The sequence below is a fragment of the Phaethon aethereus genome (genome assembly GCF_964289735.1).
Source record: "Phaethon aethereus genome assembly, chromosome: 2".
Classification (NCBI taxonomy): Eukaryota; Metazoa; Chordata; class Aves; order Phaethontiformes; family Phaethontidae; genus Phaethon; species Phaethon aethereus.
In genome coordinates, this window is record NC_138582.1 from 53,403,181 (window position 1) to 53,416,883 (window position 13,703).

General features: G+C 43.6%; 1 protein-coding gene across 1 annotated transcript in view; it reads right to left on the reverse strand.

Annotated features, from left to right (window-relative positions):
- The window catches only part of CABLES1 (Cdk5 and Abl enzyme substrate 1), a gene marked incomplete at its 5' end in the record, with an annotated part of 72,617 nt that overhangs the window by 28,737 nt on the left and 30,177 nt on the right, over positions 1–13,703 (reverse strand). The window contains 2 exons of the mRNA XM_082015563.1: positions 4,439–4,531; positions 6,725–6,796. Coding sequence (XP_081871689.1) covers positions 4,439–4,531; positions 6,725–6,796 — 165 coding nt within the window. The remainder of the gene's footprint in view (positions 1–4,438; positions 4,532–6,724; positions 6,797–13,703) is intronic.

A 13,703-nucleotide genomic window follows, 5' to 3' on the forward strand; every position in this document is an offset into this window, starting at 1 on the left:
ACAAACACCATACACCTCCCTAAAAAAAACCCCAACTCTTAATACTTAAAGAAAAAAATGGTCCTTCCATGTCCACCAGCAGAGACAACAGTGGGAGGTTACCACAGAAAACTTGCTGTACATATCAGAAGGAATCAGATCAGCAAGGAAATAAAAAGCACCAGCCCAGCCTCTAGTTTTTTTGGATGTCTTTCCCTTGGGAAGAGAGTATTGCCTCTTTCCATAAACCGGGGGACCTTCTTTACATAAAGATCTCCCAGGTCAACTAGGAGAAGAGCCCACCGCCAGGATGCCACAAAACCTCATCTGCAAAGCTGCTGGAGAGGGCTGGTGTAAAACAGCCTGAGGAGCTGGACTGCAAAAGAAGCAGGGAAGGCAGTGGTTGGAAGCCCATCACAGAGAAATAAAACAGCATTTTACTTAGAGGTCTGATGATATGCATGGAAAAAAAAAATATGCTGAGAGCAGGCAATGGTTTGCTGGAGCAGAAAGTCCAGAAACCTGTCATCTGAAGAAGAAGGTGTGGTGGAAGCTGGCTGCTGTTCAAGAAAATCAAATTATTGTTTATGGGAGAAAAGCATTTTCCTGGATTTCAACTCTTCAACAAAGAGCATCTACGACACTATGCAGCTCTACAGAACTATCTCCAACATCAGAAGCAGCTTGAGTCGGAGTGGGTTTATGTGCCCTGATTGCCATTGTGCCACCTAAGCATGTTTAAAAGTATTTTATGAAAAGCTCTTCACTCTCCAATTCTCACATTTCACCAAGAAGTTGTACTAATTACTATGGTTCAGAGCAACCGTTATTTTGCAAGAGAGCTCTGACAAAGTGCAACTGTCTGAGACTGTAAAAGCTAATCTTCCAGTTTCTTTAATGGGGTGTATGCTATGAAACTACAAAACTTACTGCACACAAGGCTCTCAACAGAAATCAGTAATTCACTTGACTTGAATAATGCCTGTTTTCTTTAGCGTCTGTCTAGGTTCGATTGTGTTGCACCAAAAGGCTGCGATCAGGCAATGTGATATACATCATATGTACCATATGCATGCAGAATATTGTAGCCTCTTCTTTCATACCTGATCGATGATGTTTGACTACCAGGGCTTTGTTGCCCTGCACGCAAAGGTGAACACGCAAACCCTGGATGCTGTCTGGGTGGCAGACATCATTTTGGAATCTCCCAAGCTCTAGTTGGGGCTGTTGGAAGGTGGCTGAGAGCAATAACGAACAGTGAGGACACCGCAAATAGTCAACCTCTTCAAGTGCATCTGTGTGTGCGCTTCCACAATTAAAAGGGCAGCAAACCAGACCTTTCATGCCCTGCGGATGCTGTTTGGCCTTGGCATGGAACTGTGTGCGTACTAACAGAAAAATTAAGAAAGCGATAGCATGGGGGTGGGAGAGGAGCATCGTTTTGCTGCTTTTATTTATCTGCTATATAGGGTGACTCTAGAAATGTTCTTGCCCCATTCTCACCATGAATTGTTTGTTCAGCTGGATCAGGTTGCTGTTTCAGCGGCCTGTTTCTGCTAGATAGGAAATCTTCTGCTTCACAGTTTATGGAAGATACTACCAATAAATCTGCCAAGTAACATGGGTGAAACCACAGGCTGGTGGCTACCTGTGCTAATTTGTATGTTAGGGTTGACTTGTCTTTGTCTTTGGAATGGGAAAATTTATTTTGTGTTATTTAACAAGACTGCTTTCCTAACACAGCCTAGGAAACCTAATTTTCCAGCTCCTTTAATAAGACACATCCTACAAATCCAAAGAAACCGGTTTAACCAGCGCCCAGAACAATCGACAAGAAGCTTTACAAGGACTGGCAGATAAGCTGCGCTCTGTGTATAGGTGGCATTTCTGTGCTAAAATAGCTGAGCTCTTATTTTAACCACGGCCAGTCCCATCCTGCTGCTTGCTGGACTGCCAAAGGCTGGACCCAGGTCATCGTTGCTCAGCATGTGTCACCCCCGGGGCTGGGAGGGGAAGAGCTCTCAGGGCCGCAGGACAAGGACACCTCACTTCGCAGGTTGAGAGCCACAAATAAGGGCAGTTAGCAGAGAAACAAGCCCCAAGCTATCACCCAGGCTGCAGTTTGCTCTGACACTCACAGCCACACACCAGCGAAACAATTACTGAAAGCACTGGCTATTTTAAAGCCCAGCTATCAAACACACCACTCAAAAATATTATGTGTCGATGTTTTCAAAGCTCGGTTCCCTTGGTTCCTCAAGTGAAGCAAAAGGCTGTCACGCCGCACCAGGAGGGCCCGGGGTTTCGGAGGGAGGTCAGAGAGCCCGACTCCAGCCCGCCTGAGCACCCGCTGCCCGCGCACGAGCCGCACGGGGCAAGGTCCCGGGCGTGGGAAGGAGCCCCAGAAGGGTTTTCTACCCATTGCGATACCAGTGCTCCTCCATGTGACAGGGAACCAGGGAAGATACCTGCTTTAGAGGTCTCAAGGTACTCGGAAACTCTGTTATTTTAGGATGAACACAAAGCAGATCCACCTGACTTTCCCGAGGTCCTTTTCATGCTGAATGCCTCTTAATTTCAGCGACTGCAACAGCAGCCAGACCCTTCAGAAAACCAGCATATGCGCTCAGCTTACTTACCACTAGACTCAGCTGGCCTTAGGGGTGACACGAAGTGTTGACTTTGCATTTTATTTTTAGCTAATATCACTGTGGCTCTTTGTCCATAGGACAAAAAGCATTTCCAAAACTGTGTATCTTATTCTCATTTTATTTGTGTTCTAGATAAAGAGATCCTTATCATGATTATGGCAATATTCTGGAAAACTGTGTCTGCTGATAAAGCTAAGAAGCCAGTTGAATAACAGAAGCTTACTCACTGTTTTCTTAGCAAGAAAAATATTCAGTTATATTATCAGATGTAATGACTGATCTATGAATCAAGATAAAATGCTGCATATATCCTACAAATACTTTTTTGCAAAAGATGGAGAAAAGGGTTTACAAATCAAATATTTATTAATTTTTTCACAGGTAATATTTCTATCAAGCTTATGCATGTATTTTATACACATATCTCACAAATTATTCATTCTCTGTGGAATTTGCATAATACCTTATGAATAAGTATTTTTTGCTGTAAGAAATTCCCAGAGCATACATCTATTTATGCACAAAACAGACTAAAATTAGAGGGCTCTTTTTTCAGCATTTGATTCCACATGTATTTGTTGTAAAGACAATAATCAGCTGCTAGTCAGACAATACTCAACAGTTCTGCATGCGTCTGTCTGCTACAGAAGCTGTTTCTAAAAAGCTGTCGTCTCTCAGAGCCACATATTTATGTTGATTACTACCTTTCACTGCATTTAATTGTACGTGTGAGAATAAACGCGAGGAAAATTTTGCTCTAGCCCCGTAACACCTAGAATTCAATTCATAAAACCCATGGTTCAACGTAATGTCAGAATTTCTGTTGAGCTGGTTCCACGTTTGATGGAAACCACAGGCTACGTGCAAAAATCAGTCCACAGGAACATACACAGTTCTCACCCACGGCAGTTGTATGAGAAGAGGTATCTTGCAGAGTCAACTCTCAGTGGGATGGTTTAGTCTATATGCAACCTGTTCGGGTAGCCTATTTCAAATCTATGCAGGTTTGGAAGGACAAGAATAAAATCATGAGGTACATGGGGAAATTGTCTTGGAAAAAAAAACCAGAGAGGGCAGGTGTCTTCTTTATAAGCAGGGAGGAGCTAGTTTCACTTCTGAGCTGGATGATACTGCAATAAAGAACCCATTTTCCTGATGGGAACACCACGATAGCCACCGTGACTTTGCAGTAAGGGAAGTCCTGTCCAACCGCTGCTGCACAGGTCCCACCGGTGCCTATGGCTGCAGTCCAGGCAGTGCACGTCCCAGCTTGGGGTGTGCCCCTCACACATCCCCCAGGAGCCCCTCTGCCTGCATCTGCCCTGAAAACAAGGATCCCATTCCTCACCTTGCCACAACCATCCCCAGCTGCACATTTACCAGCCAGCACTTTGCATCCACTAATAGACGTTGAAATGTCATTCAGCCGTTGCTAAATTTGTTCCAGGCAGGTTCAGCCATGCACCCCTCTCACACCTAGCGCCTGGCACTACCCTTAAAAAAATGCAACCAGATTATGCCCAGTTTACTCCGACAGCACCAGGGATTTTCCTTTTATGCAGGTTATTTGTATTAAGGAGACACAGGTCTTAAAAACACATGGGCTAGCACTTCCATTGACTCATACTTCGCTGGAGGAAGCAGCGTGCACTGCAGCCTGCACCTGCCCAGACTACTTTAAAGGCCATTACTACGGATGTGGTAAGTGGCAATGGCACGCTGTGCTCTTGCACAGGGATGCTGACCCTGTCCCTTCCCTCGCACCCCACGGATTGCCTTTGCAGAAGCAGCCTTTGGATGCACAGTACCTGCCGTTTCTGGTATCATGCTGCCGCATGTTCTTGATAAAATGAACCTTCTTAAAGTTCTTTGGTCTGGGTGATCCTGAGAGTGTCCGACATCTGAAAAATAAATCAGTTGGGGAAAAAAGAAAAAAAATAAAAGTACTCAGTTCCCTGCTGTATGGCCAAGAAGTCTACACAAAGGCAGGAAGGAAAGACGAGACAAATGATTCAAGTCACCCTGTGTTAGGAATCAGCAAGAACAATAAAGGCAGTAAGTCTGGAAATGTGACAGCTCAAATAAAAAAAATATTTAAAATAATAATAAAAAAGGCACCACCACCACCCCTCCCTCCATGCAAAAAAACACATCATAAAAAATATCTCAGCAAAATAAAATTTCCTGTAATCTGCCCTGATAGCTTAGCCCAAGCTTTCAGAGAAAAGAAGAACACTAAACTAAACCAAAACCTGGTAAATATGTGATTTTCCCCCTCACATCAACACCAACACTTTTGTATCCTCTTCAGCTATTGATAAAGGAGCTACTGAGGAAAGTTCTTTCTTGTTTTAATTTTTAGAAACCTTTAAAATCTCTCATTTGAAGCATAATTCCTATTTGCTTTTAATTCTAAATATTATTTTTCATGTTCCTGACAACTGAAAATAAATTACCTCAGGAAAAAGAAAAATCATTCTTCAAAACATTAATCTTTAAATCTATTTTACATCTGAACACACTTTAAATTGCAGTTAGAGAAAGAAATTGCCAGAGGGAGGAGAGATGAGACAAGCAGCAATACCCACCCCCCTGCCAGCCTTGCTCTTTTTAATCAGTTGAAACCACAACGCATGTGAAAGCTTCCTCTGTTTCATCTCAGGGCTGTTTTATTGCCAGGCATGGCACGCAGGCACCGGAGATAACTCCTGCGCTCACTGCGTGGCCAGGGCTGCCGGACCGCAGCCGCTGCCTCCTCCATGGGAGCTAAGGGACAAGCATCCTCCACTGGCGCGCGGGACCAGCACAGTCCCTCTGCATTGAGCCTCCCTCACCTATTTTTCCCATCCTCTCCTGTACATAGGCAGAGTTCAGCAGCTTCCCAATCCTGAGAGATCCTTTTTTTTTTTTGGACTGCCAGTCCCCACTGCTGTACCCAAATGCCACCACCCTGCATGGGCACACCTCGAAGGGGGGTACCCCATCACTTTGCCATTTCTGCCTACTGTGAAATCCTCGAGATTCTCCCACCCTCTGGTTGCAATTAGCCTTGTTAGCTTCTTCACGGGAAAATACCACCAAGAGAGAGGTTCTACAACCAATTCTGCAAATTAGCAAGTAAAACTACTGCCTCGCAAACCATACTTTGTTTGTATCTTTTGCCAATTATAGGTGTTTGAATCATTTATGAGAACGCTTCACAACATGCTGGTAAGCATTCAAGAGTATGCTTGGTAAAAATAATCCAGCCTTGGTAATAGGCCAGTTGGTACAGCCTCTGCTGTTAAGTCTTTGCTTCGAGGTGGGGAGAGGCAGCCAGTCTGCATGTGGATAAACAAGGCTATAGGCTAAACATCAATATAAAACCGCTGAATTACAGGTCTGAAGATAAAGAGACATTCAAAATTAAGCTGCTGCCTTGCCAAACAGCTGACCTGGAAACACACCACGCACTGGTCAGATTACTGATCGGCCCGTTTCTGAACTGTTAAGCAGTCGCTCCATCCTCCATCACCCCAGAGATTGCCTAGTGACTAATTACTGCGGTCCCCAGAGAAGCCGTGGCCTCCTGGTTGCAGAAATAAAGCCGCACTGAAGCTGCTGATACAACAAGGATGGGGGCAGATTTATTAGTGAGGTAGCAGCCACAAACCTTCCAGCCAGCACAGAAAGACAGTAATGCTGGTTAGCAAAATAAGATTGCGTGTGCTGAGACAACAAACGATAAAAACCCATAAAAAATAAGAATGCTAAAAATACTAGCCTTCAAAAGCTGACTTTATTAAACCAGCTGTACTTACTTTTTAAAGGTACTCCATTAGAGGCTAGTCATTCCTGTTAGCGACAACTAAAATTCTCTATTAATCAAATCTGACTTTTTATTTCCTGACATTTTATTTAAATACTGACATTTTATTTAATAACCTAAAGCCAAGGAACGTGTAATTCACGTCACCTACCACCTTGCAGGGTGCATGAGGTTTCACTTTACCCTCTAGGAAGCACTTCTTAATGTGAACACTCAGCTACTTTCTGATACGCACCATGCACGAGCCTTACAGACAAGTAACCAGGGAGAGAGTAAATAAAATGACCTCCGCAGTGGGGCATTTTCCTCGATGTCCTCCAGAGTCTCCAGAGAAGATCGCTGGGAGATCAGCCGACGTCTGCAGAGAAAACAGAACACAAAAGATCACCATGGATTAGAGGGCATGAGAAAGTCCTCAGAGTTGTTATTTAGTAAAGTTTACAAACTGCCGTTCACTAGCCGAGACGTACCTTTGGATATTAATCGATTTTGTTCTGTTCTGCCTACCTTACTGAATCAATCTGATCCCAAACAGAAGTAAACTTACTCCAGAAAAATTCCACACCAAACAGAAGTTGAAACTTCCCAATAGCTCCTCCTCAGTTTGTGCTTTCATGTTTTTCCTTCCTTCAAGGATTTAACACCCATCTAACACCAGTCCCACATTAGCTTGCAACACTACAAGCACAGTTCTTTGACAAAATAATGCAGATGTAGATCTACAGAGACTGCCTGTCCTTCACACTGCCACAGGGAACACTTCATCCCTTGCCCTTTCTACCAAGTAAATGCCACTTGTTTCTCAGTGATGTCCATCCCATCACTCCTGCGAGGAGCGACTGAAGAGACGTGAAAGACGACGGAGCTGGGCAGCACTGGGCACAAACCAGAAGTTTAAAGGGGAGCTCCGACCATCCCTCTGAGCAGCACAGATGAGTTCAGTCCTGTTTTAAACCAGTTTTCTACGGCTGAGGCAGATCCCTCCTCCACCTTCAGTGAAATGAAGTCCGGAAATCTTAGTATTTCAAGTTTTCCAACTGTTCTAGAGGGCAGGGAAGAAGCCCTGGTACAGGCTTGGTTTTAGCAGCAACTGCCTCTGCACAACCTCCAAACACCCCAACTGCAGCACAAAACGAGGAGCTGCACCCAGCACTCCAAAAACCACCATAAATTAAAAAAAAAAAGTTTAAGGTACAACCCACCCACAGGGACATAATGAAAAATTAAGCTGGCAGTCATCAAAACGACCCCCTTGGTGGGGGTTAAGCAGCTGCGACAGCCAGCGCAGCACAGGCGCCGTGCCGCAGCACCCAGCTAGCACGAGGGGTGGCAGCACCCATTGCTCCTAGGGACCATTGCTGAGGTGTACGGTATGAAGTATGAGTATGAACTTAAATGATAAAAATCCTCATAGGTCACCACTATTTTTTCCCCCTCATTACCTTAATACCTTTCCTATTGAGTTGCCTCACTCCCCTGACCTGCACATAAAGTTTCCAGAATCTCAGTGTGTTATGAGCATCCCTGTGCTTGGAAGTGTGCTCATTAATTTATTCCTGGGCTCTATTTTCACAATAAATTGTTTTCTCTGATGCCAGTGTAAGCAGTTTATAATCCTTCTTGCAATTTGCTAGCCCTTCCAGTTGTGCCATGCTGCAGATCTGATTACCAAAATGGTTTTCAGTTCAAAATAACCCTGAGGTTCAGTGATCCAGTTTACTACTAGTTCAAACACCAGATTTCTATCACTAACCCCCAGACAATACATTTCAGGACAGTCTGAATGCATATGCGGCTTTTCATGTGCTTAGAAAATTAAAAAAAACCCTCAAACAATTTATAAAGCAACTAAGTGTGAAGTGTAATCCTCTTAGGAAAATATGCAAACCTAAATCCCCTCAGGCTGCGTCTAAACTAGAAATGTAGAAGATCTGGTGCAAGATAGGATACACCTTCAAAATTCTAAGAAAAAATAAAGTCTGCATTTCAGGGTGTGCTGAACTTGCTGGCATAGACAAGGAAGAAGAGACCAAACATCTGCCTCCTGTGCCCACAGGTGCTCCCTAGGCTCCACCCGTAGTCAAGAGGACACATTGATGCTCCTATAGGGAGAAATTCAGATCAGAAGGAGCTCCCCCTCCATTTTCAGTTACATTGGCCATAAACAAAAGTTGGAAGTTTCCACTACCACTGATGTAGCAGATGACAGCTGTTGCTTCTTCCATATCTCTTTATACATCATTAGCTTAATAACACACTTAAATGATGGTACCTTCCCATCTTGGGGTGTTACAACACCAAAAGCGTACTTTGTGTTGTTAGTCAAAGAGAGATAAATAACAGTATAACCTTGCCAGCTTCTTCATATTACATTTATCAAACTAGTCACATAGTATTGCCCCAGATGCCTGTTAGATGCCATAAGGTGCTTGTACAACACTAGATGCATATTCCAGACACCACTGCAACTCTCCTGCAAGCCTCTCCTTGCCCAAAGTTACTCACTATCCTCAACTTCATTGCCAATAGCTTGGCGGAGATGGGTTTGAAGACCCTATATTTGCATCTGTTATTAAAGCAGACACACTGGTTGGCAGAAATACATGCAACTGCGTTTCATCAGCTCCAGGGCAGCTTTAAACACTGGTCATCCAGTTGCCTGCTGACTGTTCAGATTCCTCTAGCTTCCCTTGCTGGTTGCAACTTCTTAAAGCCAGGACCAGGGATGCTGCCTCCTGGTTTTGGCTTGCTAACTTCGAATGCCACACAGGCTGGATAGGAATCGCCACCACCCCTCCTGGCACAAAAGAGCTCACGTCGATTTTCACCAGAAGCAGTTTTGCAGTATTTTGGGGACCTAGCATGGCAATTGAGTCTGCACAAAGAAGGGGGGGAAGCTCTTTGCTCCCCCAGGCTTGGGCGAGAAGAACAGATACCTCCGCTCCCTCTCAACTAGTGTGAACATAAGCACGACTCTGGATAAATTCATTGAAGAAGAAAGGAAGGAAGCAGGTAAACTCTGCAAAATCACCAGCAATGAAGAAGCATGGGTCACGCAGAAGCCTGCAGCAATACAAATGGGGGCTGCCCCAGCCCAATCCCTTCCCTGTGCTGGCATCGGTAGCAGTGAGAGCAGGGATATTCCGTGCAGCACCCAACCCAGCTGAAAACTGCCACGTCTTTCACCTCTCCCCAAAATCATTAGTATTAATTGGTTCAGCTCCCTGCACAGTCACAGGAGGCACCGGTGAGGTGGATTTGCAGCACCTCTGCTGAAATCAGTTCATACTGCCTGGGAATTGCATCCTCTTTTCACTGAAGCAGCTCAGCCACTTTATCTTAAATCTTTATTTTGAGACCTAATTAAGATGACCTAAATACCAATATTTTTATAAGCTTTCCACAGCTGGATATTATACCAGAAATGCCAGCTAATGAACCCATCTGCTGTGAACCAAGTCACATCCTGCACCACACACGTAGGAAAAAACAATTTTGGAAAAGCAAAGCTTTTGAAAGTGTGTTCCAGCGAATACAAGCAAAACCAGTTTTTCACGGTCTTCGTTAAAAATTAATTGCCTCAACTGGTGTTTAATATTTAAATTAATTTATCATCTTTCTTTCTTCAGGCAAGCAGTAAGGGCTTGTCTATACAATTTCTAAAAGTGTTATTTTTCAAAAATTGATTATTGTGCTAGAGCTGCTGGTATATGTAGACACTTGCACTGAAATAACCCAAACTGTTTTATACCACACATCACCATCATTGTGATGTAAAGCTGTGTTGATACCTATTTTGTAATAAAAAAATGGGGAAAATCCTTCTATTGTTAAGGAAGCGTATCTATATGCAGACCAAAACAAAATAGCACTGTCATTCGTATAAGACACAGGCTTTGGGATAAGTCTTTAGGCAGATGCATTTTCAATATAAAACGCTTTAATATTTGCGCAGAGCTAATGTCAGCCAGCTAACACACACTAAAATATAATTGCCCTTAATAACAAAATAAAAGATGTTTCAGTAAAAATGTTAATTTCTCCTAGCTCACAGAAAGCCTTAAAAAAATTCCACCTAGTTTAACTACCACATCCTAGGTATACCAAACTCACCGCACCCCCATGCACACAGAAGCAAGCAGTTTAGCTCTGGAAAGATAACGGACTCCTAGTTCTAATGATCAGCCCCTGTAGGACATCGTCACAGTCTCATGCAACTTATGGATTTTTGTTGTTTTAAAATCATGCCATACCACTTTCCCTTAAACATCTATCTAAAATATTTTTTTTTCCTCCCTGTTCCCTGTGTAATTGCTACATGAGCCCAGAAATAACCAATACCCTACAATCAAATTCCAAGCCCAGTCCAAAGAAGGAGACTGAAGAGATATTTGATGCCTTGGTATTTTAAACAGCTATTTTCTAGAATATTCATGACCCTGTTTGCATACTGAATTTATCCTTGACCAGCTGTCTAAATCTCTGTGGAAGTTTCTTAAAACCCACAATGTTGTCTCTGTTTCCCCTCTCCAAGGTCAGATTAATATATGGCTCAGTTGCACAAATGAAATAAAATACAAGGACAAATAATATAAAGCAGGTCTGTAACCAAAACAGCAAATCAAAGTGAATAGACTGCAAAAAGATTCACCATAACCAACCCATCAATCAGAGGAAAATTATCTTCACCGTCAATTGCTGCAAAATACTCAGCTCAATTATGTTAAACATACAAAATCTTAAGTCCCATAGACATGGAGCTGCAGTCGGAACACTGGATAAATTCATCCAGGAAGGAAGGAAGGAAGCTGATGATAATCCAAGAGATAAGGAAAAACAAATCCATGTGTAATGACTTTCTAGCACAGCTACAAAACCAAGAAGAAAAAGCTGCATTTTAAATACGCCTAATTTTTCTGTAAGTCATTATAAAACTTGCAGCGATGGGGAATGAGATCAGGACACCTGTAAAGATACCTCAGGGCCTGCCTAGAGGTGTAAGTGGAGGGCTTCCTTCTGCCATTCACCCACCCTTCTGAAAGGTGCCAGCTCCAGACTCAAAGAGGAGCTCTTGCCCAAAACCCAACCTACTGTTGCCCAAAAGCCAACCTAGTCCTTTGCAAACGCTCCCTCAGGAGTTACCAAAACATGCTCTGGATGTGCAGCTCCCATAGGTCAAACCAGGCAGAGCATCACCTTCATCCTACTTCTATGGGAACAGCAACCCTAAGGCTGTGTTTTCATTGTGCTTCATTTTGTTCCCTCCAGCACCAAAATGGGCTCAGACAGTAAAAGGAAAACAAGGAGTGTATTCAATGAGATCCAAGATCAGGCTCCTAGGTGCTAGAATGAAATATATATATATTAAAAGTAAACATATATATTATATTTTACAAGTAAAAATACATATATATATATATAACACAGTTCTGGTCTATAGTCCACAACAAATCCTGGCTGTTGAGCATTTTAGTTCCGTCAGCACATGTTGGCCACAAACGTATCTTCCAAAGCAACTCTGAGTTTTGACTAGGGTACATTTACCAATCTCCTCCCTAACTCCTTCGGGGTTAGGGTTTGGGTCCAAACAGGAACGCAGCTGCCGGCTCGCTCCTGGGCCAGGAGCCGCCAGATGCAGGCGATGCCCCATCCCCAGCAGCCCCAGCTCCTGCATTACCCTGGGGAAACCTAAAAGCCGCTTCTCTCTGACTCCTCCTCAGCCTGCCGGCTGACCGCCTCTGCCGAAACTCCCAGGCTAAGCTGCCGTCAATTAAGACACCCTTCTGAAACCTTATACAAGACATCAGCTGCATACGAACGCCCCTTTGCTTCCTGACCCCACCACCCAGCATGAGCCCAGATGAAAGACCCGCTAATGAGTCACCTCTCGCCCTCCCTCTGAAGTTGTTACTGGGATTCCTACATCCCAGCTCATTTTCTTCCTATCTTTTGCCAATATCACGGGAAGACAAACACAGGAAAAACAAATCCTGAGACTATTAAAAATTATTAAGGGAAGCAGAGTTTCCAGGAGCTACCCAAACCAACATAAAGCAGTATTAGTTGTGTGCTATCATCATCACGCAGCAGAGCCATTGTCCCCAAAGAACATCAAACTCCATTTAGGACTGCTAAGCTGCGCCATGCATTGGCAAGGCTGCCCACAACGGGGGTTAAAAGCATCTGGTGCACGCTGAAAATGGGTTATTTTGTTAATTCAGCAGCCCAACCCAAAGACACATATGAAGAATATACCAAGAGACCTCCATTTAGCTATCACCTACACGCAGGCAGGATGAGGAGGTTTAAGACCACAGCTTTCTGCAGTAGGCTGTGAAGGAAAGTCTCCAACACAGAAATCCTGAGGTAGCAGGACCTCCAACAACCTGCTCCTCTCGGGACATGTATTGCAAATCAAATACAGAGTACAAAAAGAAGAAGTATCTGACTGAAGTATCCTGCTGACCTCTCTTAGTATGGCAATGCAACATAATGTTCTGTTCATAAATTATTATATAGCTTTACACACCGGATCCTTCAAAGTTCCACAAAATTCTAGCATGGCTCTGTCCCAATGTCCCAGAGGGATCACCTGCGTCTGGTTATACAAAATATAAAATCAGGAGTACCAGCACTGCGAAGAGACAGGGGACTTACACTAGAATTGCTGAGAAGCAAGCTGTTCACTGACAAAGCATTTGTATAGCGTGAATGTGTATACACATGCATACAGAAAAACAGAAGGTATAGTAGAACTGGGTCTTGGGGTTTTTTAGCATCCTGCACAATTCAGCTTGATATCTTAATTACTAGGCTTGCTAGAAGACAAGATTCCGGGAGGAAATGCATTCAGAATCAGGCATTGATATGAAATCTCTAGTGAAGAAAAACAACAGGGTTGAGTCTAGGGAGAATGGAAGACCAATCACCACATGTTGTTGATTCTGGAGGCTCTTTCATTTTCACCTTCCCCATCTGGATTCCCAATTCACCAAAGATGGACCTTGTTCGAAACCTATCATCTTCCCTCTGCAGACAGCTGCCTCTGCACCCAGTCCTCCTACTGTTGGCTCTACCCAAGCCATAACGAGGAGCTACAGCTGCAATTCAGTAAGACTCATTTAAAAAATTACAGCAGAGCTCTCACACATCCTGAAGTGCCTAAAGTCTACATTTTCTATTATCTGTAACCAGTGATTTACAGATTCACTGTCTTCACTTTACTGACTCTGCAGCAATGTGATAGCTTTCAGAAGGCTTGTGCA